The sequence below is a fragment of the Diabrotica undecimpunctata genome, chromosome 2, assembly GCF_040954645.1.
Source record: "Diabrotica undecimpunctata isolate CICGRU chromosome 2, icDiaUnde3, whole genome shotgun sequence".
Classification (NCBI taxonomy): Eukaryota; Metazoa; Arthropoda; class Insecta; order Coleoptera; family Chrysomelidae; genus Diabrotica; species Diabrotica undecimpunctata.
Window position 1 is genome coordinate 114742126 of NC_092804.1, and position 26495 is coordinate 114768620.

General features: G+C 33.2%; 1 protein-coding gene across 1 annotated transcript in view; it reads right to left on the reverse strand.

Moving 5' to 3' along the window:
* Positions 1 to 20467, reverse strand: part of LOC140433414 (uncharacterized) — a 31096-nt gene extending 10629 nt beyond the window's left edge. Inside the window, exons 1-2 of the mRNA XM_072521426.1 lie at positions 20222 to 20467; positions 9096 to 9213 (exon numbers count right to left, since the gene is read on the reverse strand). Of these exons, the coding sequence (XP_072377527.1) occupies positions 9096 to 9213; positions 20222 to 20382 (279 nt within the window). The 5' untranslated portion in view covers positions 20383 to 20467. The remainder of the gene's footprint in view (positions 1 to 9095; positions 9214 to 20221) is intronic.
* Positions 20468 to 26495: the final 6028 nt, after the last annotated feature.

The window sequence follows — 26495 nt, forward strand, 5'->3', positions numbered from 1 at the left end:
ACTATAAATGGAAACACGTCATCACATTCTCAGACCTCAACCATTCAATAAATATTCTTCAATGGAACTGCCGTTCAGCAGTTTCTAATAAAACTAACCTAGAATATCTACTAGATAGGGGCAACTACTCCGTTGCACTTCTATCGGAAACATGGTTTAAAGCAGGAAAATATTATAATTTTAAAGGCCTCAACAATATTCGCTGTGACCGGGACGACGGGTACGGCGGCTCAGCCATTTTATTAAAATCAGACTTAATATACCAAGAAGTCTCAATTCCAACTACAATAAACTTTGAGCATACTTGTATCTCGGTTAATTTTCCATTTATACAAAAAAAAATTTACTTCGTTTCAGTATACTTTAAACCGAGAACTAGAATATCATTACAACAGTGGATCAACTTTTTGGAACAAATTCCAAAACCATTCATAATTGGGGGCGACTTTAACGCACATAGTTTGGCTTGGAATGATGGATATGACGATATCTATGGCAAGACTCTTTTGGAAGCTATCGAACAATGCAACCTAGTAATTTTGAACGACGGATCACCTACATTAGCAAACAATAAGAAGTCAGCTGTAGACTTGACCCTCTGTACACAGGATCTGACGCACCTAATTACGTGGTCTACTTTAGAAGAACCTTATGGCTCTAACCACTTACCAATACACATACAATTTGGAAGGAATAGCCCGCTTGCGAAAATTAAACAGACAAAACATAACATATGGAGACTCAAGGCTGCTAATTGGGATGTATACACCGCTACACTTGAAGCTACAGAACCAAAATCATCACTAATGGGCATTATCGACAATATTAACAAAGCTGCCAACAAAGCAATTCCCTTACAAAAATCAAACACACAAAATAGAAATCATTGTTCGAAGGACTGGTGGAATGAAACCTGTAACATAGCTGCTAAAGCAAGAAAACAAGCTTACTTAACCTACACACATGCTCCAAATCTTAATAATCTAACAGAATATAAAAGACTTGATGCAGTAGCTAAAAAAACTTTCAAAGAAACTAAGAAAAAAAGCTGGATTAATTATTGCCAAAATCTAAATCAAAATACACCAATTAAAGAAGTGTGGAACAAAGTAAACCGATATAAAAACCGAAAACAAGTAAATAAACCCCCAATAAACCCCAAAGAAGACTGGATAAATGAATTCCATACAAAAATCTCACCCCCATGGGTTGAAAACAACATTACTCAACAAATAGCTACTGTAAATAGAAACACTTCTTTTCTACAATCACTATTTCAATTATGGGAACTCGAACAATGCATTAAATCAACAAATAATAAATCTCCCGGGGCGGATAACATCTCATACAATATGTTGCATAAAATGCCCTTAGGCCATAAGAAAGCCCTGTTAGAATTGTTCAATTCGATTTGGATAAAAAAGATTCCTTTTCCACCAATGTGGAAAGAATACATCGTAGTACCTATCAAAAAACCTGGAAAACAGAACGGAAATGCAGATTCATATAGACCCATAGCTTTATCATCGTGTATATTTAAAACCATGGAAAGAATGATAAAGAACAGGCTTGAATATTGGCTAGAAAATGAAAAAATATTACCTGACTCACAATATGCTTTTAGAAAGGGAAGATCTCCCTTAGAACCCCTAACGATACTAGTAAATGACATCTATCTAGGATTCACACACAAATACAACACTTTGGCTACATTTTTGGATATCACTTCAGCATATGATAATGTTCAAATAAATATACTAGAAGAGAAACTTATCAATATTGGTCTACCAACCTCCTTTGCCAACTTCATAAAATCAGCTTACTCTAGTCGATCAGTTTCCTTAAAGATAAATAAAGAAGTTTCGGAATCAAGAATATGTAGATCTGGATTACCACAAGGTAGTATCTTGAGCCCAATCCTCTACAGCCTGTACACAATGGACATAGAAAATGTTATATCACGTAAGTCCAAAATTATTCAATACGCCGATGATGTTGTTATTTACACCAGTAACAAATCAGAGGACAAATGTATTGAAAATATCAACACTGAATTTATAGAAATCCAAAAATGCCTAGACAACATGGGACTTTCCATATCCGAGTCCAAAACCAATATATGTATTTTCTCTAGAAATAGAAACAACTATCAAAGACCATTAACAATAGGAAAATATAAACTCCGTATTAGCAACTCTGTAAAATATCTTGGCCTACATCTAGATAGAAAACTATTATGGAAGGACTGTATCCACCAAATCATCAAAAAAACAAGTAATTCTATAAATATTTTAAGAGCGTTTTGTAGGGCAAAGTGGGGAGCAGATCCAAATACGGCTTTACTTTTCTACAAAACAATGGTACGATCAATAATGGATTATGGAAGTCAACTCTATGGAACAGCAGCAGATGCACATCTAAATAAAATCGAGATACAGCAAAATAAATGCTTAAGAGTTTGCCTGGGATATCTTAAGTCAACACCCATAAATATTATGCAAGCTGAAGCTGTGGAACCTCCTCTTAAACTAAGAAGACAACTATTGAGCAGAAAATTTGTGATAAAAACCATTTCCAAAAAAACTTCTTACCTCAATAGTATACAATCACTAACAGTTCAAGTTTTGACCCATAGATACTGGCACTTCAAGAAAACCCCCCTCATAGTAGAAACTTTCTCAGAAATACTTGACATTACAGATATACTTTATTCCAACCAACTCCCCCCGGTTCTAATTTACTCGCCAGAACAAATTTTTTCACGGGAAATTAGAACCTACTATTTTGAAAGTCAAGAAGTAGCAAGTTTCAATCAATCAAAGTTTAACGAAACAAAAAACAAATACTGGCCAAACTATGATTCTATATTCACTGATGGATCAAAGTCAAAAGAATATACCAGCTGTGCCTTTTACCATGTGGAAGAAAATACTAACAAAAAATTTATTCTACCAAAGGAAGCTTCCATATACACTGCAGAATTAACAGCAATTGTGCAAGCTATGAAATACATACTCGGCTCTAACCACGACAAATTCATAATATGTACGGACAGCAAAAGTGCAGTAGATAAACTTAAAAAAGTAAACATAAATAGATCAGTTAATCATATTGAAGCAAATATCCTGTATTTACATAATGAGATACACATCAAGAATAAAGTCGTCATATATCTATGGGTAAAGGGACACGCAGGTATAACAGGTAATGAAATAGTAGACACTTTAGCAAAAACAGCCCCAACATCAGGAGAAGAACTAAATCTTAAACTACCCCCGTCCGACCTATTCTTAAACCAAAGAAACAAAATAAATGAGATGTGGCAAAACCTACACAACGCTTCAACAACCGGAACAAACTTTTGTAAACACCAGCAAAGAATTCCCAGAAAACCATGGTTTCACAAAATACCAAACAGAAACTTTGTTGCCACAATAAATCGAGTACGTGCTAATCATGCACTAACACCTTATTATAAGCACAAAATGAAAATTACAGACGATCCACTGTGTAGTTGTGGTAAAATGGGTACATTAGTACATGTTTTACTTGAATGTCCAATAAATAATGTAAACATTAATCAACTATACAAAAACTTAATTCACTACAAGATAAACCTTCCAATAGATCTAAATTGTATTATTTTTTCAGGAAATAATGATATCCTTTATGTACTTCATCAACACATCATAAACTGTAAACTAAAACTGTAAAATTACTAACCAATTTTGTATACAACTCTGCGAAAGAAACTAAACGTAAAGCACACAAAGAGGGCTGAAACCTCCGAGGGGATGAACCGGGTTGACGCCCTAGCGCGGAAAAAAAAAAAAAAAAAAAAATAAAAAAAAAAAATAAAAAAAAAATATATATATATATAAACACCTTACACATTTTATATATTACTAACAAAACAAATGAATACATCATGCTCAGGTCTGATACTATGAAACATTTTACACAAATTAATGATTCAATCTAACATAGTCTGGCTAATTGGTTCTCGCCAAAGCCATAAATTCCACGGAAAAAAAAAAAAAAAAAAAAATGTATTTCTGCTGGTTGAACTGTAATTTTTAAGCTTATAAGTAATATGTCTTGTTCTTATTTAGCACCGTCTTCTTGACCACTCCTGGACATAGGACCCCCCTTGTGATTTTCATGTTCGCCTACCTTAGGTTATTTGGTGTAAGTTTCTTCTTGTCTTTTCTTCAATGCTTTTCCTATGCTTTGTTTATGTGCTTTTGGTTGCCATTAAATTAGATTTTCTCTTCGCACTCTCTTGTCGTATGCCTTGCCCATTTTCACTTAGATTTTGCGATAGCTCTATTTCCATCTTTTTCTTTAGTTTTTATGCTTAGTTTGAAGTGTGTTGGTTTTTCATTCAAAAACCTTTCGTTTTAAATTAATGGTACTTTTGGATCTTTTATAATAAAGCTTAGTTTACGAGTACCTACTGCTGCCCAGGTCATTTTTATTCTTCTTGTAATATCTGCAGTTTGATTTTGTCTACATTGCTTTATTTTATGTCCTAAGTACACATATTCTTCTTCTTCTTCTTCAGCCTTAAGTAATCCGACTTTGGATATAGGCCTCCCCCAAATCAATCCAGTGTCTTTTATTTTACGCCACTTGCTTCCAGTTGTATCCTCCGATCTTCTTAATGTCATCAGCTCATCTCATTTGTGGTCTTCCTCTACTTCTCTTTCCTAACCATGGCCTCCACTGTTGTATTTCGTGGTTCCATCTCTTATTCTTCAGTCGGGCATACTGTCCTGCGAAGCTCCATTTTAATTTGACAGCATGTTATCCTGCGTCTTTTACTTTGGTTTTGCTTCTAATCTATTTGTTTGTTTTTTTGTCTATAAGTCTGACCCCGAGCATTGATCTTTCCATCGCTTTTTGTGCTTTTACTATTTTATCCATATTGGACTTGGTGGGTGTCCACGTCCGTGAACCATACGTGAGTATAGGGAGGATACACTGATAGTAAATTCTGGTTTTCAAATACTGTTCTATTTTAGTGCTTTTCAAGATCCAACTCAGTTTTCCAAATCCTGCCCAGGCTAACCTTATTTTTCTGGTAATTTCGGCAGTTTGATTTTCTTTGTTAATTTTCATTATCTGTCCCAGGTAGATGTATTCGCTTACTGTTTCTAAATTAATGCGTTCAATGTTATTTCTGGAATGTTCGGTGTATTTGTCATTATTTTCGTTTTTTCCAAGTTCATCTTAAGAGCTACTTTTTCCGAAGCTTGAAATAGTTGCGTCATCATGGTCTGTAGTTCTTCGAAACTTGTAGTGAATATTACAATGTCATCAGCGTATCTTAAATTACTCAGTTTTCTTTCATTAACATTTACTCCCTTATCTGCCCAGTTAATGTCTTTGAACACGTCTTCAAGTCCAAGTGTGAATAGCTTTGGTGAGATAACATCTCCCTGGCGAAATCCTCTGTTGATTGGTATAGCTTTGGTTTTCGCATCAATTTTTATTTTCATTGTAGCTTTCTTGTAAATATTGTGTATGAACATTCTGTATCGGAAGTCTATCCTGCAGTTGTTCATAGTTCTCTCAATTGCCCAAAGTTCTATGGAGTCGAATGCCTTTTCATAATCAACGAAGCCAATATATAAGTTCAAGTGATATTCATTGGCTTTCTATATTAGAGTTCTGACTGTAAGAAGATGATCCGCTGTTCTGTAGCCTTTTCGGAATCCTGTCTGCTCTACCGGTTGATAGCTATCGAGCTTCGACGTTAACCTGTTAGTTATTACTCTCATAAACAATTTGTACATTTGGGACAGCAGGAAGATTGGCCTATAGTTCTTGAGATCTCCCCTGTCTCCCTTTTTGAAGAGAAGTATTGTCAAACTTTCATTCCAATCATCTGGGACTTCTCGTCTGTAAAGACATTCGTTGAAAAGTTTTGTCAATTCTTCGAGAATAATTTCATTCCCCTCCTTCAACATTTCTACAAGTATTCCATCTGGATCCGGAGCCTTATTGTTCTTTAGTTGTGCTATAGCTTGTTTTATTTCGAAGTATTCTATGTTAGAGAGTATTTCTGAGTTGACATTCGTTATCTTTCTCTTAAGGTCTTCCTTTGCAGTGTTATCTGGGTTCTTGTTTGAGGAATATAAATCAAGGTAAAATGCCTGAGTAACTTTTAGGATTTCGTTCTTTTCTCTTATTTCTTTTCCATCTTTATACTTCAATGAGATTATTATAGGGTTTCCTAAGTTTGATCTTAAGCATTTCAGGTCTCGGTTCTTTTCTATTATTTTTTCTACCTTGTTTTTATTATAGATCCTTAAATCTTCCTTTACTCCCTTCTTTATTTGATTATTCAATTCTTTGAAACCATTCGTGTTTCGCTTTCCTTCGCTTAGAAATGTGCGTCTCTTTTCCATCAACCGTTTTGTTCCTTCACTTATTCGGTCTTCTTTATTTTTCGTTTTCTTTGCAACAGTCAGTCCTGCTTTCAAGAGCTTTCGTTGCATTTCTTTATTAATTGTGTTCATGTCGGAATATTCTTGTTGATAATGTCCTACAAATTCTTTTCTTATTAAGACTTCTCTGCACTCATCTCCCTTCTGTCGTATTTTAGTTTGATCTATCTCATTACAATAATTATGTGGCCTCTTTCTACCGGTTTTCGTCTGTTTAATAAGAATCCTTGCTCTCAAAAGGCGACGATCGCTGCCAGTTGCGAATCGATTGAGAGCAGTTATTTTTTCAAAAATGTCTTTGTTCCCACAAAAAAAGTAATCGATCTCGTTTTTTGTCTTTTTATCGGAAGATATCCACGTCCATTTTCGGTTTGCTGGTTTCTTGAAGTGTGTGTTCATGGCATATAAATTTTGTGTTCTAAGAAGTTATATAATTTTTCTCTGCTTTCATTTCGTGTGCCATAACCATGCATCCATATTTTGGTTTCAGTTATTCATTTGGCTTCACACATATTATTAGATAATAATATATAACAAGGATATGCTTGCGTTCGAGTTCGGGGTCTCAATCTACCTGCTCCCCTCACTTGTGAAGTACCAGTACCTTGTTCTGTAGAAACTGTACTTCTCAGTGTCCAGTAACACTCGACATATTGTTTATAATATCTGTCATCTATTTAAGATGCTTTAGCTACTAAATTTATTTATATCCTTAAAACTTTTTAGGGGTAAGTTGATTTTTTTATATTTAATATTTAACTAATATCCAGTCTCTTTTTTGGTAATTTTTTATACCTATCTTCTAGTTCTTTTTATACATGACCTATACATCATGTGCTTATTTTAACTAATTTATTTTAATAATAATTATATTCATTTAATTATCCTTGCCATCAAGTCTGTTTTTTCAAAAAATTGTTTTTCTCTGGCAAGGAAATTTAAAACGGATGCAGTCGCTAGCACAAGGTTTCTCATTTTAAATTTTGGCCTTATTAATTTTTCTTTTCCACCTTTTGGTTAGGACATATTCAAATCACATGGGTGGAACTTCTTGAGCCTTATGGTATTTTAAGAACTTTCTGAAAACATGGTCGAACATGGGATAACTACTTCAGCTGCTATTCAGAACATAACGGCTACCTGAAGATCCGTACATGCAAGCATCTAGATTCAGCTACATCTAAAGCGAACAACTAAGTTCAACAAATGAACCAACTGCACAAAGCTAACAGTACATACAACAATAAGCCATAAGGATCATTTCTAAATTTCTGTAAAGCTTTAGACAGGATTTACTTTGTTTTTTATAAATGTTATAATTTAATCCGTAAAATAGTTTCGAAACACAATTCAGATAATTACCTTAATCTGAGCCTTCTAAAAATTGCAAGGCATAGCCAGAAGTTGATACAGATGTTAATAGAGACATGGGGAATCTAAAATTTGCATTCCACGACATGTCTCCTTAACTAAGCAGAAATCGTTAGCGAATTGGTTTCTTGTACTCATACAGAGTAGATTAACATCTTTATCAACGTCTGGCTATGCCATGCAATTTTTAGAAGGCTCAGATTAAGGCAGTTATCTGAATTGTGTTTCGAAACTATTTTACGGATTTAATATCAGATGTCGCTATTGCGTCCGTTTCGAAGCCATTTTATTGTTGCTTCTTAAAGACAGTAAAGATTTATTTTTCACGTTGAGAACGCCTATGAATAACTGTTCTGATGAGCTTTATTAAAGCGAAATACGTATAAACAGATACATAGACGATTTGTACGTGAAATGAAATATTGACTGTCATTTTCATGTTATTCGGATCTACTCTGTATGAGTACAAGAAACCAATTCGCTAACCATTTCTGCTTAGTTAAGAAGACATGTCGTGGAATGCAAATTTTAGATTCCCCATGTCTCTGTTAACATCTTTATCAACGTCTGGCTATACCTTGCAATTTTTAGAAGGCTCAGATTAAGGCAGTTATCTGAATTGTGTTTCGAAACTATTTTACGGATTTAATATCAGATGTCGCTATTGCGTCCGTTTCTAAGCCATTTTATTGTTGCTTCTTAAAGACAGAAAAGATTTATTTTTCACGTTGAGAACGCCTATGAATAATTGTTGTGATGAGCTTTATTAAAGCGAAATACGTATAAACAGATACATAGACGATTTGTACGTAAAATGAAATCTTGACTGTCTTTTTCATTTCATGTTATAATTTAAATTTATTTGTGTATAATAAATATGATCAGGTAATATCTTGATTTATTTGTTCCAGCCAAACTAATTTTTTATATTTGCATTTAAGATAAGAGGTTCTCACACCTGGGAGACTGAGCAAGACAAATCTTTAACAACTGGTCCCCAAAGAAAGTTATGAGTTTTAGAGGGTAGTTATCTTGCTACACTGTATATCGCTAAATAATAGGTTACAGTTACGTTCGTTGCTTCATCTCCTTTGATAATATATTTTGCATTTGCGGACTTTCAGGAAAAAACAATTCGATATCACGCCATATAAAATCTGACCAATACAAAACATCGATCGAAAAGCCTACATCCTTTATATTTAATAAATATAATTAAATATTTCATTGTTGATAATTTTTAATCATTTAATATTATTAAAAGAAACTTACATTTAAAACTGTGTTTGGTATTTGGCATGGATCATATCCATGATTTATAAGGTAATTTCCAACGTTTTCCAAAACCTTATCTATAAACTCATCTAATACTGCCGTTATATTTCCAGCACTAAAATTAAATGGTGAGATTTAAATTTTGTATAATTTTAAATTCTGTCATTTAGTACACTTAATTATGTATATTTCATATAAATCTAGAAAGCGCAGTGGCGGATCCAGAAATTTTTGTCGGGGTGGGTTATGGGGCTTGAGGGTGATTTTGATATATGATTTAGATTTTTGAACCTTTATGATTGATATGATTTGTGCCTCATGTGAGGAAACCATTTCTCAATAATTATTTTAAGCTATATAATAAACTAATACGAAGTTAAACTCAAATACCCTACGGCTTCAAAGAAGGGTACAACATTAAAAGGTCTTAAACTTAAAACTATTAAACCAAAGAAAAGTTGTATTAAAATTAAATACTAAAAAATCAAGGACTGTCAATCTAAACTAGGTATTTTAAAGGCAATTAATTTAAACCCACCTATTCTATGGCTACAAAATCAAGAAAAAACCAAGGATTAAGTAATTTAAATGAAATAACTCAATGTAAGTGTAAACATTAATGAATGTATTAAATATTCCTAATAAACTCTATCTTATCGTTGGATATCCAACATCAATTTCTAAAAACATTAATTTATTCCTTATTGCTATACGGAGTGAAAACATGGACTCTCGGAATTACAAGTATGAGGCGTAAAGAAGCCTTTGAAATGTGTGTTTTTCGAAGGATGCTGAAGATTTCGTGGACAGAGCACGTGACCAACAACGAGGTGCTGAGAAGAACGAGGACTGAGAGAAAACTCCTAAATATTGTAAACAATAAAAAAACGGGTTATATAGGACATATTTACAGAGGAGAAAAATATAACTTTCTACGACTGATAATGGAAGGGAAAGTAGAAGGAAAAGAGGCCTAGGAAGAAGAAAATGCTGCTGGTCGAAGAATGTAAGAGACTGGAAAGGCATGGACACACATTCGATACTAAGAACAGTTCAATGCAGAGAGCAATCTGCTGTAGTTATAGCTACCCTGTCGTAATGAAGAAGGAACCTTAAGAAGAAGTGTAAACAGCATTTTATTTAAATTAGCTTTTCAACAAAAAACATAATACACTTTAAGAATAGTTAATTCTATAATTAGGCATATTAGGCTACAAGTGAGTGAAATAGTTTTTTACTCGGTATTGAAATTTTTCTGACGAATTGTCAGCAACAGCCAGCAGTGAGAGGTAAATAAAAGTTCACTGATTAAAAATACTATAAGAATAAGATAAATAAATGTCATATAATTTTATAAAATGTATTCTTTTCGCTTATCCTATTTAGCAAATCGCTTAACCTTTCCTCCGAAGTTCTATTTCTAAGCCGAGTCTTTAGACGCTTAAACGTAAAAAAACTACGCTCTGCTATTGCTGCACTGACTGGCAGTTTAATTAATATTTGCAAAAATATTCTGATATTTGGATACATATAAATATCGTAATTTTCTAATACTTCTATTATAGAATAAGGAAGTTTTCCATTATTTTGCACGACTCTTTTCCACTTTTGAATCCACAGTGAAAACTCTTCTCCTAATATGGAATATGCAGTAGATGATCCAATAATATCCTGGAAGGTGTCACCAATTTTTTTTAATGCAACTTTATCTTCTGGTGTGTTATCAGTTTTAGGTAAAACAACTCGAAGATTAAATAGATTCATAACTTTCGGTGAAAGTCGTTCTTCTAAATCAGTTAAGATATTGTCTAAAAGGGGTAAATAAATAGATCTTCGGAAAAAATTTTCGCAAGAGTTAGCAGGTTGGTTTTGACGACAGGTTTGACAAGAAACTATACGAGGCATCTTCAATTCAATGTTTAGTTGTTCAACTATTTCCTATACTTCATAGTAAAGTTTGCTAAAAACGGATTCAGCATTTGACCTTTTATTTTGAAGAATGCATTTAGTGTCCTCTATGGCCTCAGTAGCTTTCTTCAAATCTAATTTTGGTGACTAAAGAAAACAACTAAGTGATACAGTTGTACCTAAAACATCGCTAAGACAAACTACTGAAATGAGAAATTCTGGGCTCCTAATAGTTTGCATTAATTAAAATGCATCAGCTGACATTTTACTATCCTTAGACGTAAAAATTGTTTCAAGAGCGTTGTATATTTTGATGATTGATTCGCCCTAGAACTGAAGATGACCTTCATGCCTTTTAACCCAACGAGTTTCACAAATACCTTGGATAGCAGCCCCCAGGTCCTCTATTTGCATTCACTAACGTATCATATAGAGCTAATGCAACAACAATATTCACTTTGATATTTATTATAGATAAATTATAAAATGTAGCACACAGTCTAAACAATTATAATACATATTCAAATTACAAACAACCAATTCGTAAACAAAACTGAAGATAATAAATACCTAATACAAAATAACAATATGCTGATTTTCTGCACAGTCAAGTCATGTCATGTACATTGAAAGAGCAATAATGGGTGGGCGGTAATTCTATCTCATCGATAATCGAACGATTCTCTGGCACTCAAATGACAAATTGACAAAATTTGAAAATCGCGTAACTCTGAATTCTCTGAAGTCGGGGTAGCGTTAGTCGAAGTATTACTGTATTCAGAATTGTTGACTTTTTTAAAGAGCAATGTAAAAAGGCTTCCGCATAATTCTACACTTACTTCTATAATAAATGAGTTTGAATCATTTCAACTCTTGACTTCCTGCTTATAGTGTTAGAAACGTCTGATAAAGATATGTAGAGTAGAATATCGAGAGCGCAAACGGTAATCTAAAGACTAAATTCAATACTTGGGTCGATAAAAATTAGACGGGAAATCAAATTATCAATTTGATTGGGTCCATTGTAGAGCCTATAATAATGTAAAGCTCAGAGTGTTTGCAACTTAGCCAGACAAATAAGGACAAAATTGAGAAGGCGGAAATAGAATTCCTCACAGGAGCGAGGAGAATATCAAAGCTTGAACATAGACGAAATGAAGGTGTTAGACAACAGAGATGGAAGTAACAGAAAAGATCACCGATAGAATAATAAAAATAATATGGAAAAAAGAACTAGAAGATGCAACGAATGAAAGAAACTTGGAAGAAAACGATTGGCTTAATAGGAGAGAACATGGAAGTTGAGATCCGGTATGCAGCAGTAGTTGTGAAATTCCTATATATATATATATATATATATATATATATATATATATATATATATATATATATATATATATATATATAAGAAAAAAGAAGTACTTGTGACTCGTTTGGAAAAAATATATAACTGTTTTGGATGGGTTGGAGTCAATAAAAGGGCTAATGGTTAACTATTTTTTTATATCTCGAGCTTTCAATTGTGTTTACAATTATTATCAAGAGCTGCTAAAAAAGACAAAATATCTTACAAGGTTGAACTAGAAAGAAAAAACAATTTTTGTTAACTTACCAAATAAAAATTAGTTTAGTAAATAAAAATTGCTGCTAATACATCTTAAAAATATTTAATATAAAAATGTCCTAATCTAATAAATGCTTCTCTGAAATTTTTAGTATAATTTTGAAAATTTAGAATGGTTTTATGGTGGTAATTCTGGACAACAGTGTGTAGATTTATTTTCTGTGTTTTTTGAGGGGAGACCAATTCCCTGTAGACAGTCAGTTCATAATATTGTTAAAAATGTTGAAAATTGTTTTTGCCTCAAGAATTGCAGAAAATATCACGCTCAAGAAGTGTCATCAGAAAAAGTTAAGGAAGGAGAATACCGGGATATACAAATTTAAGCAATACTGGAGGTGGATTCAACACGTTCAAATAGAAGCGTTGCTAGGGAGTTAGATGTTAGCAATGTTACTGTAACGAAAGTGTGGAAAAACCACGGTTACAAGAATTTTAAATATTCGAAAACGCAGCAGCTTTATCCAGACGAGTACTTTCGAAGAATGGAGCTTTGTGAAACTCTAATAACGAAGGCTAATGATGAACCCAATTTTATTAAAAACATTTTATTGGCTGATGAATCTTCTGTTTCGTTAATAGGGAGACACAGTCCTTTAGTTACGAGATATTAAGCGCGGGAAAACCAGCATAGAAGTGTTGTTTACCGAACTCAACGTCCTCAAAAAATTAACGTCTGGACTGGCATTTTAGGAGACCACATAATAGGTCCATTTTTTATTGAGGGCAACTTGAATAGTAGAGTATACCTCGATTTGTTACAGAATCATGTTCTTCCTGCTATTCTCAATCTTCCTGATGTAAATCTGGAGAATGTTTAGTTACATCAAGACGGCTGTTCAGTTCACAACGCTCGAATAAATAGGGAGTACTTAAACAATACTTTCCCGAATCGAGTTATCAGTGGAACAGGCGATTTTCATCATTTCTGTAAGGATAAAGAATTATTTCTTGTTTTATTAGGAATTATCATTTATTTTCAATAAGAGTATATTTTTTGTTGTATCTTTTTAAAGAAATGCGCTTTTATTTTTAACTCAACCACAAAAAATTGTTCACATTATTAGAAACCGATACCAATGCACCGCCTAATAATAGTCAGTCCTATTTTTATCGAGTTTATGTTATAAGAAATGAACCGGATGTGCGTAAGCAAAACAAAAATCGACGGACGGAGTTGCATAATCCTTACCTTGTTATGTGTTACTAAATGGTTTTATAGTTTTTTGTCTAGGAGTCTCGGTGTCTCGGAGAATTACAATTACCTCGTACGAGCAATGTTGCCGGTTTTATCGCTTTATGTATTTGCAATATCTAATCCAGAAACGGAAAAAAATATAGTTAGTACTAGCGAGATAACTAAAAGACATACTAACATTATGTTTTCACTTAAAAAATTGAGATTAAAATCATATTTCCCCCTAGTCTCCCATCCACATTGCACATCAACGCCCACAATAAAGCATTACAACAAGCTTATTCTTAGTTTAGGTGAGACTCGTTAATCTCTGGCACTTGGTCGTAAGATCTTTGCATCGTATCTTGTTTTTAGATTAAATTCTAATATAACTCTGGGGACTAAACGAAGGCCAACAGTTTTCTTATTGATATTTTTATGATCTCTTAGGGTTCAGTCCTCAGTAGACCAGTAATTCTGAAAATCTGCACCCTTGTCTTATTCTTTGATTGATTTTCATTTGTGTTAGCCTCTTTTTATCGTGTTTGCCATGGGAAATAATAGAGCAGGATAAAGTGTTTTAATGCCGTTTCTAACAATTATTTACCATAATAAATCATAGCTCATTTGCAGTAAATCAAACTATTATTATAGTTCGTTTACCGCACATATGACACGAAAATTGAAGCTATTTTCGGCGTCAATCTTCTATTGTTTTATAATATATAACAAGGGAGGTTTTATTCTGTATGTCAGCTTTAGTTCAGCGTTGTCATGGTCTGTCATTAACTGTTGATACAGTTTGGCAACAGCATGACAGATTATGAACATTCCCAGAAAATAAAACAGGACGCAAGAGACACTCGAATAATTACTACTTTGGATTCAGATTTTATTAGATCCAGAATTGTATTGTTTCAGATTTATTTTTTATATTTTTTATATTATTATCTAACCTATAGTCATTATTTGATTTCTAAGCTGTTTCACACATTAAATTAAACGAAATTAAACGAAATAATTCTATATTTTTTAACTTTTTTTAGTTCTATATTTTTTTATAGATTTAACTCATTTTGTATGACCGGTTTTCTTAAAAATGCCATTGAAAATTATTTTTTCTAGCATTTTTCATTGCTTCCAATTTTGTAACATAACTACTAGTATAAGATCAATTCCTGTTTAGCCAATATATTCTAGAATTTAGCAGTGATTTAATCAATAGCTAGTTCTTTATGATTTTGAACATGTTAATTGAACTTTTCCTAGTACTTTCTTTATTTTTGGTATAGTAAAAGAGTTGTACAAGGTAATGTAACACTGGGCATTAGCTTTTACTTACTGTTACATGCTTTTGGCAATAATTCCGCTGTAGAAATTTCATTTCTCTTTTAATTTATGTCTAAACTATTCTTTTATTATTTACCATATTTTATTGTTATTGTAAATATTTTATAAATTGTTGTTTGTAGAATTCGTGAGATTATTTGTGATTGACATATCTTTGATTATCTTAATACAATGCTAATTTATTGATTTTGGCCATGACAAGACAGATTTTTCCCTTTTTGTGATTTAAGTATGTATTCTAATCTTTAGATATATTTTTTACTTGAATCTGTAACATAGTAAAAACCAAATGTGGCATAAATAAAGCTGTAATAAAATATATAAGATTATAAAAATTCGGGAAGAGTAATATTATGGTCCATCGAAAAGACTTTTCTCTAATAACACCGACAATCCCCGCTTGGAATAGAAACCATAATACTTAAACTGCAGTAGCATATACAATTACAACATAAATTTTTTAATAGTAGTTTGCAAACCCGTCTAATATATGAAGTCAAACTACTTACACTAACAATTACATCTAATAAAAGACTAACATGAAAAGAACAAAATTTTAAAAAAGGAGGATATTGTAGAATATATTGGGCCAAAGAGGAGTAGACAGAAGAGCTATGTGAGCTAAGAAGGGCATGAATGTTCAACAATAATTATGAAGAGTGGCGTAAAATAGAGAACACTTTAATCAGGTTATCGCAAACATGCAGTAATGAAGCGCTCCAGAAGAAGTTATGCTACGAATTGAGGAAGAATAAATGTATGTAAATGTAAATAAGTCGAACGTATTGAACAAATAATATAGTAAAAGTACAAGTAAAAATGCCAGTAACATTTGAACTTGATTGATATTTGTACGCATATTAGGCGTGACTGATAAATGGATATGCGAAGAAATAAAAATATCTGAACACAAGTTTGGATTTAGGCAAGGCACTTCAATACCTTACACGATTTTCACTGTATAATGTAGCTGATACAAAAAATATAGTGTAACGTGAAAGCTAATTTCGGCGTACCCCATATAACGGTTGCATCTCTTAGAACGATAATGCATGTTCGAGAACCTTCAAGATGTATCGACCGGCTTACAGAGCGAGGTGTTTATACAAGCGAGAGTACAAGCGGACTATTCCAGAATATTCTAGTAAATAAGTATTTTTGTATTCAAGGATTTGTATTTTGTTTGTTTTAGTTAGTTGATAAAATAATATTGTACTGTAAACTTTAAATAAATAGTTTGTATAAATTAGAACCCTTTGTTTTATTGTTAAACACGTTACAGTGGTGTCAAATGTGGGTTAATTTAATAATTTAAACATAAATTAAGCAGTGACTTTTGAAAAATGCTTTTGAACTTTAAAAAAGTATTGTTCGAAAAAAGTTCAACGACTGTGGGATGTTCTCAACAGGAATGGAGATGACCCAAAGACATTCCAGTTTCAGTCAGCAAAAGAAGTAGTTATAACGAAAATAATTGAGGGAAAATTTGAAAATGGTTATCTAAGAATTGACGAAACTTCCATTTGAGAATGATAATATATTCAAAAATGTTTCCAAAAGATTCGATAAAACGTTTCAAATTATCAAAGAAGCACCTAGACTCAATGATTAGACGAGTCTTCTCAATTAAATAAAGAGGTATGTACAAAGAACAATGAAAAATTTAAAGAAGTTTCTAGAAAATTCGATAAGGGAGAAGAGCAAATTACATAGTTAGAGAGCATAAATGAATGATTAGAGCTAATACAAAAGTGCTACCACCAGTTAATGCAGTAGTTTTAGATCCTGTAGTGAAAGAAGAATCAACGAGAGACGAAACGGCACATCATATGAGATTGAAATTACCATCATTTGATGGAAAGTCTTCTTGGTCCATATACCTTAGACAATTTAAAGCTATTGCGACAGCCAATCATTTGACAGAAGAAGAAAAAGCTGTTTCCTGGCCTGCTGCTTTACGAGGTGATGCTGCGGATATCCTAAGATCGATTCCTAAGAGTCACGAAAAACATAACCAAACTTTGTTCACTCGACTAGAAAAACGCTATGGAGTTTCCCATCTACAACAAGTCTACAAAGCAAAACTAAAAAGCTGAATTTAACGAGCAGGCAAAAATTTGCCAGAATTTGAAGCGGATCTTGCTCGTATAGTGCGGTTGACTTATCCGGAGATACCAAACAACATATTAGAAGAAATTACTGTAATTACCTTTGCCAATGGCTTAAAAGACAGTAAACTACAGAAAGCTTTACGACTAGCAAAACCTAAAGTTGTAGATGAAGCGCTCGACATTGCAGGTCCATTTTCAGAGACGGATAATGAAAATTAATAAATCCTGGTAGCTATGTATTCTTTCACGAAATGGATAGAGGCCTATGCGATTCTAAATCAAGAAGCAGATACCGTTGCTGAAGTAACAAGAGATATTGGTTAAAGAATTCTTCAGGCAATTTGGTGTTCCTTGGAGATTCACTCCGAATAAGGGCGAAACGTCGAGTCAACCCTCTTTCAAATCGTTTGTAAATTTATTGGTATCAATAAGACCAGAATAACATCCTTACATCCCCAAGCAGATGGAATGGTCGAGAGGATAAACCGAACGATGGAAAAATATCTGTCCAAAGTTGCATCTGAACATCAAATAGATTGAGACCAACACATTCATTCATTCCTAATGGCTTACCGCTTGGCCTTGAATTAAACTACATGTCAGACTCCAACGTGCTTGATGTTGGGTAGTGTAGTTCGTTTGCCCTGCGACCTAGAGTTTGGCTGTAGACCTTCCGAAGAACATCTTGCAAGCGAAAAATATGTTGACTGCCTGAAGTTAAGAATGAACAACATTCATGAACTTGTCCAGAACACAACCAGATAGCCAGCGACAGAATGAGAGATCTCGGGAGCGAATATGATTCTCGGTGCAAGAATGAAAGCTTTAAAATCGGTAAACTTGTTTGGCTTTATAATTCACAAAGTCGTCGAGGCCTGTCTCCTATCTTGCGAAGACAATGGGAAGGTCCGTATGAAATTAAAAAGAGAATAAATAACGTAATATACCGAATTAATAAGATGTCAAAAAGTAAACCAAAAGTAGTTCACTTAATTCGTCTTCCATAGATCCTTCTTTTCCCATTTTCTTTGATCTTTCACCATAGGATCAAAGAAAACCGACGATCAAGTTTTAATGAATTTATGTCAAATCACGCAGAGATTAAGATTGCTAGATTCAGTGTGGCCACAGAAGTTCAGCAGAATCTTTTTAGGGTTCCGCATAACGTATCTTTAGCCCACTGTGTTGCCAAATACATTGAAATGACTAAAGGAATCTCGTACGTATTCAATAAGAAGTTCGGGCGCTTAGATGAGTGAGTTCAAAATAAGCAGCCTAAAGTCGGAAGAGTACTGAGATTAGGAGATAGTACTCAATCGTTGCTGTATATGGTGACCAGAAAGTCGTATACAGGCAAGGCAAGCTACGAGGATATATGGAGTGCTCTTACTAATTTGAGGAAAATCGGGTGCAATTAGGGCATCAAAAATTTGGCTATACCAAAGATAAGCCATGTGCTAGAAAATTTGGATTAGAAGATTTTAACAAAAACAAATATTTGCTTGCAGACTAAAAGGTATCATCAGAGCCTACTCGGTATATTGAAAAAAAAAATGTTTTGGTATGGGGACGAATATGTAATTTAGGAACCCACATAGGGATAAAGAAAAGAAGAATTTTTATGATTGAAGAATAGATACTTATCAAAGGATGAGTTAGATACACAATAAGAATTTTTAAAAGATTTTTATGGTCCACAAGGAATCTACGTTCCTGTAGTTGGCTGTATACCATATATTAAAAAATTTATGAAAATCCTTTGTAAAAGGTATATACTTGTATTGTATATACAAATATATACCTTTTACAAAGGATTTTAATAAATTTTTATGGTGTTCATCAAATCACCACTTAGTATTAGTATAAGTGAAAAGTGCGACCTGTTGACAGTTTATTTCGCTCAAGAGGCGGACATCTGCGGTTGAGGTGAGTTACTATTACAATGTGGGGATCTATTTGCAGGTCGCTTTTTTCATTGATTTATCTAATTGAACACCTCAATATAAACTTGTAAAAACATAATATGTTCTTCTAAAAATAGTCTATTATCCTGAAAAATGACAGACATATTGCAATATGAAAGACAAAGCACCAAATGAGATAGTAGATAGAAAATAATCACTATATATTGTTCTGAAGCTATTTTCTTGTGGCATTTTAAATAAATTACTATTTAACTGGGAATAAGCCACAATTAAAGGTTAAAATACGTTTATTGACGTTTCAATTTCCACTTCGATTTCGAGAACGATTTCCGAAGTGGAAATTGAAACGTCAATAAACGTATTTTAACCTTTAATTGTGGCTTATTCCCAGTTAAATAGTAATTAATCACTATATTATAAAGATTAAAAATATTAAAAGAAACTTTCACAAAATTTGAAACGCATTTCGGAAGTTACTGAAGAAAATATTTCTAGAGAACAATATAAAGAAAATGTTCCTTCTATTTGTTGATTTGATTTGCATTTGTGATTACCTCTTATTTGCTGGAAATGTCTTTTTTGTAACATACCATTTATCTCTGAAGAACATGAATTGTGAAGACTTGAATATAATAATATAAATTTACAAAAGTTTTGCAATTATATTTCCTTTAAAACATTCATCATCATTATTCTGGCTTTACAACCCTACATGGGTCCTAGCCTCCTCAAGAATTTCTCTCCAGTCGTCCCTATCCATCGCCTTTCTCCGCCAAGCACGTATTCCCATTTGTTCCCTTTAAAACATTTGTTGTCGGAAAATATGTTATGGTTTTGTACTAAATCGGTCCTCTTGCAGGTCAGATAGGGAGGAGTGAGGACACACATCAGAATACACATTAGATACATCGATTTAAAACCACCTTCTAGTGTACTCGTATTGCTGCTTATACATTAAGATCAACATAATAATAAATTAGAACAAGGGATAGTTAGAGGTTAATGATTTAAACTCAAGAAATAACACATACCTGTTTTTTTCAAAAAAATAAATTGTTTCCATTTGCGTTACTAATAACTCAACATCAACATGTCTCAAAATTTCTTGGGAGAGTAGTTTTGTAATCATCACATCGTGGGTTACGACAAATGGTACAAAAACTGCTAGCAATAGTAAAACTTTCATCGTCATCAATAAAAAATATAATTTACACCTTGCGTTGTTTTATATTTGATACTCGAAACTCTGGTATATAATCAATGAAAATACCACAATATACTACCACTTAAATATTGATTCATATGAATATTTAATAAGGTTGGGTTTTGCAATATGTTTATTTTTTATTTTCTGAGACAATATGATATCGATAACATATTATTTTTTTCGAATATGATAATAAATTTAATCTTCCACTATAAGATTAGGAAAATATGTTTTCGTTATTAAGACGTATACTACAAATATTTACAAACTATGCGTTACACATATTAATCATTTCATTATCACGGTCAGTCATCATACTTCTAGCAGAATGACTACCATACTATTTGTGCTTGTCTGATGCCATATTGTAGGGGATAATATACATTTATCTTATTTAATGTTTATTATACAGTTTTTTATTTAACTTCCTCTACAATATTTTTCTTTTTTATTATATTTCTGCTTTTCTTTTTCCAACTTCTGATTAGAAATTTTTAATTTCATTTATTTGATCCTTCTATCTCATTTTTGGTCTACCTCTTTTTACTATGTTTACCCCCTTTTCTAATGTTTTATTAAGTGATTTAGTTAGTGTCTTTAATTTTGTACTATGTTTAAAAATATTATGTCTGTGCCATATGGTCTTACTGGTTTAATTGATGCTCTTTGGATTTACAATTTTGTATGTTTGGTGAGCTGTTTATTTTTGAGTAAGTTTATAGCATTTCTATTTCCCTTTGTATGTATTAAAATACCGAAAAATATTCTCAATCGTTTTTCGTCGCTAAGATTGATAATATAAACATTCCTGGTCTGTATATAATAATTTTAATTGCATCCGTTGGTGGGAAAGTATGCGAGGAGGCGAACGAGTTTTGAATATTATGAGGTCACTCTACGATGGAACGCCAAAGCGTTTGGTTTCATTGTTTAGTCCGGATATTTCGAAGAGGTAGCAGTAGGCGTGTAGTCTTTAAAAGTCAATTTTTCTAATTTGAAAGGTGAATTTGTGGTCAAAATGTTATTTGGCAGTTTTTATTGAGTTAATCACCGATTTTGATTTGTGCTGTGCCCTATCTGAGACATTTGTAAGACGGCGTTTCCAACCATTTAAGAGGTCCACATGGTTTTAAGAAGAAATTGAGTGGCCGAGTTTTGAAAATTGCAGCTTGTTGTCATCCAGGATAATCCGAAGCCCGAATCAGTGTCTAACTTCCCAAGCATTGTCTATTTCCACGGTCCAATTGTCCAATTGCCCATGGTGACTTCAGACCAATTCCAGCTTGTGTGGGACACAGTTGTGTGTTGTTTACAGTGTTTTGATTCAATTACAATCCCAAAAACTTTTCTTGTGTTTTGTTGCCCAGGAAATCTATGTAAGTATTTCTTAATTTCTTTCTAAGAGTGGCCGTTTGCTAACGTTTCGGTTCGTTTGCTTACCCTATCTCTAGCCCAGTAATTGTTCAGTCCCCACTTTCAACCCCCTATAAGTGATACCCAATATGGTAGGCAAATTATACCGTTAAAAGTTTCAGTAAGTTATATGCTTACACAGACCAGTTAATGACTTTGCTTCTCTTATTATTTCCATTAAACATTAGCCTCCCTTAATGCTCCATAGTTCCTATTGTTCATATATTGTGCAGTTTGTATCCAGTTTATATTTATACATTGCAAATTGACGGTTCATTTTGTTAAAGGACGCCCCTCACTTCTAAAGGTCTAACTAAAAATGTGGAAAATAGCAAAAAAATATGACACCTAAATTTGTTAAAGGACCAAGCATCTTTATACCGAACAATTAGCCTTATCGATTCTGTCAGATTAAAAAAAAATCAAATTTCTGTGAACCATTTATTTAAATTGTCGCCTTTCAAAAGGGCAATATATTAGCGTTAATTTATGGAAATGTACTTGCCCCACTAACCTACAAACTACCTAAGAAGAGTGGTCAGAGGGTTTGTGCCTATCCCATACCAAGGGAAGACAGATCGAAACGAGACATCGCGATGTAATTATCTCCACTTTCACCTAGACGTATACGTTCCTTGCGTCGCGACGCCTAGATGCTACTCTTCTACTAACCTAGCTACAATTAATACACCATATTTACATATAATGTCTAAAGCTAGGATTCGACAAAAATGATATTAACATAGTGAGAAATCTCTATTGGAACCAACAAGCTATGGTAACATTAGATGAAAATATCACGGATACGCAACAGATAAGTAGAGGAGTGAGACAGGGCTGTGTACTTTCACCATTACTATTTAATATATATTCCGAAGAGATTCTTATATATGCACTTAAAAACTGTACAGAAGGGATCAAGATAAATGGTGAACACATAAATAACATTCGTTATGCCGACGACACATTAATTATCGCTGAAAGTAAAAAAGACCTGCAAACGCTACTAAACACAATTTGTGATACTGGGTAACAGTTTGGTTTAACAATAAAAATGAAGAAAACAAAAACCATGGTTATCATAAGAGGGGAAAAGTCATAACAAGGCTCCAGATAAAAAATGAAGATATTAAACAAGTGGACCAAACGAAATACTTAGTAGTCTGGATTACTGAAGATATAAATCCGAAATCAGAAATCCGATCAAAAATAGAGCAATCAAGAGCAGCCTTTTAATATAAGTAAATATGAGGAAATTTCTGAGTAACCGAAGACTCGATTTGCAAATCCAATATCGGATGGTAAAATGTTATATCCACTCTATCCTTCTTTATGGTGCCGAAACTTGGGCTGTTATTGTTGACTAAATGAGAAAGCTGTTGCACAAAAGGGGAAAAACAGAGAATGTAGGGGAAAGGATGATGTAGCTTGTTCGATTATTTAAAAGCAAATATTTGTAAAATATATTATCATCTTCCTACATTTGGTAGATAAAAATAGATATAAATCTCGAAGCACTAGCGACCAATAAGTCACAAAATTGTGGATTAGTAATATTGTAGTAAAATTGAAAATAGAATCAATAAAATGAGATTTCCGGTAGAAATATTTTTATTTTATTATTTGCATAAACAAATAGCAGTATCGGAATTGCCAACAAATTATCCTTTTGAATAATAATAAAAAACATAAATGTTCATATTAAGAGTTCTTAAAAGTAAATAAATGCGATTTATAGAGCAAAAAAGGTTAATTGTATATTCGGCAATCCTGTAATTTGTCGAACTGGCATTTATTAAAGATTGGCACAAAAAACTGTCGATTTCTTCTGTATGAATTTTAATAGCAGGTAATTACATATTTTATGCACTATCACTGAATGTAACTGAGGTAACTATTTAATAAAAATAAAGTTAACTGAAATCACTTCTATTTGAGAAGCGTGAAAACAATTTACTTGTTTCTAGTTGAGAAGCCAGAAAGGGAGCTTTGACTAGCGTGCTTCTATTTGAGAAGACAAAGACGAAGTGATTTAAGGGTAGTTCGGTTTAAATAGTTAAATGTAAAAAAATTGACAGGCACAGGAGATACGAAACAGCATGAAGAAGGCATGTCGTGCTGATAGTAGGTTTTTAATTTAGTGGGATGAAAAATTGAAATAGTTTGAATTAATATTGTTTAGTTATTAAACAAACTATTGTGGAAAAGACAATTAGTTTTCTACATATTGGGGCGGGGAAAATTTAGAAAAGATACAATTAGCAATTGATCGAAACCACCGTTAAGAAGTAAGGGGATCTCCAATTAGAAAGTGATCAGGGGTAACAGGCAACATATCATTAGGATCATTGGAAAGAGGATGCAATGGACGGCTATTTAATTTAGCTTTAATTTGCACTAATAAAGTAGGTATTTCTTTCAAACTGAGGCAAGTATTGCCGAGAAATTTAGTCAAATGAAATTTCTTTATAGCTGCCTCCAAAAGTCCGCCCCAATGTAGAGATGTGGGAGGAATTAATTTCCAGGTAATTTCAAAAAGAAAAGTAGCAAGGTACATACAGGCTCCATAAGCTAGTTGACTAGCTTCACAAAAGCCATATACGGAAAGGGTACATATGGTTTTATTGTACATTAGATATCTAGGTATATACATATTGGAAATGTTAAAATAAGTTTTCTCTGTACGATTGACAGATTGATCACACTTAGGCGGTCAAACACAGCAGAAATAAAAGAGAAGATACTGCGTTTAGTTAAAACAAAAGTTCTTGAATATTAGTGGTACGAATGAGTAAGTATTCAAACGGAAAGTTCCATTACTGTCCTAGTATTTTAGTCACTTATATTAAAGCAATTTCATAGGAGGAAGATAGAGATATTGTAGATAAAACTTTATATAGTTTTAAAACAGAATAGGGTCAGAATTACATTTTTTTCAGTGAGAAAAATCGTTGGCGTACCCTATAAAAAGACTGCCATAATTTTTTGAGTTTGTTTGCAAAAAAAGGCAATTAGACTTGGTATTTTGGAATATTTCTTCTGCAACTTCTTCACTAGAATAATGATTTTTTGGTAGCGGAATAGTTTTTAATTCACAGAAACTTTACATACGACGGGTCAACTCATTTTCTTTTCTGAATTGAAGATCATGAGTTGTTAAAAAAGAATGGGAAATAAAAAGGAGAAGACAGTTAAGATTTGATTTCACGTACAGGACGCTTGCGCATCCGCTTATACGTATTTCGGCCCAATAGGCCTCATCACAACGGCTTTCGCAATCGCTCTGAACGTGAAATAAATCTTTTCTGTCTTAGGAAGCAACTCTAACATGGCTTCGTATAGACGCAATGTAGCGACATCTGATATTAAAATTGTAGACTAATTTTCGAAACCAAATTTAAGAATTCCGCTTTAATCTGTGCCTTATAAGAATTGCAAGGCAAAACAGACGTTAATAAAGATGTTAAGAGAGACATGGGGAATCTAAAAATTGCATTCCACAACATATCTCCTCAACTAAGCAAAATTCTTAGCGAATTGGTTTCTAGTACTCGTACAGAGTATATCGAAATAAAAAGGAAAAGACAGTTAAGATTTGATTTTACGTACAGGGCGCTTGCGCATCCGCTTATACGTATTTCGGCCCAATAGGCCTCATCAGAACGGCTTTCGCAATCGCTCTTACCATATTTATCAACGTCTGTTTTGCCTTGCAATTCTTAGAAGGCACAGATTAAAGCGGAATTCTTGAATTTGGTTTCGAAAATTAGTCTACGATTTTATTAATTATTAATTATTAATCAGATGTCGCTACATTGCGTCTATACGAAGCCATGTATGAGTTGCTTCCTAAGACAGAAAAGATTTATTTCACGTTCAGAAACTTCCCCACGGAGGAACTGTTATGGGGAAGATTCAGCTAGTAGCCGAATGTTCCCCACGTACATTATTTGTATATTGATCTTTTTTATATCTAAGTAAGTAATAATTTCTGTTTACTAATTTGTTCTAGATGCCTAGGATTTACACAAAAAAAAACGAATCGCTGTGATATTAATGAAAATACCATGAAATTGGCGATTAAAGCCGTATTGACAGGGCGTTTGAGTCAATACAAGGCTGCCCAAGAGTATCAAGTTAAAAGACAAACCATACAGTCAAGAATTAAGGTCCTTTTAAAGAAAAAATAAAATGATGGCTGGATGGGCTGATTCAGGCAATAAAAGTGAAGAAGAGGCTTCGTATACTAGCAAATATACAGCTTGTCAAGTTTTTACTTTGCATGAAGAGTTAGAGCTTGTAGCTTACATAAAAACGTGTTTCAACTTAAACTACGGCCTAAACTATAAGGATATAAGGAACTGGCTTATGATTTTGCTAATGCTCTACCAAATACTACAGCACCAAACAGTTGGGAGTTAAATAAAATGGCAGGTTAGTTTATTTCTTTTGTATCTGTGTAAATTCAAGCAGCTAAAGAAATATTTTTTAGGTCTGGAGTGGCTTTATGAAAAGATATCACACCGATATTTCGCTTCGCAAACCCGAAAATATAAGTATAAGTAGGTCGATGGCTTTTAATAAACCACCCACTTATAGAAGATTTTTTTACCAAGTATGCCCGTGTCCTGGAAAAATACAAGTTTAAGCGGGAACAGTTTTGGAATCTGGACGAGACTGGCATA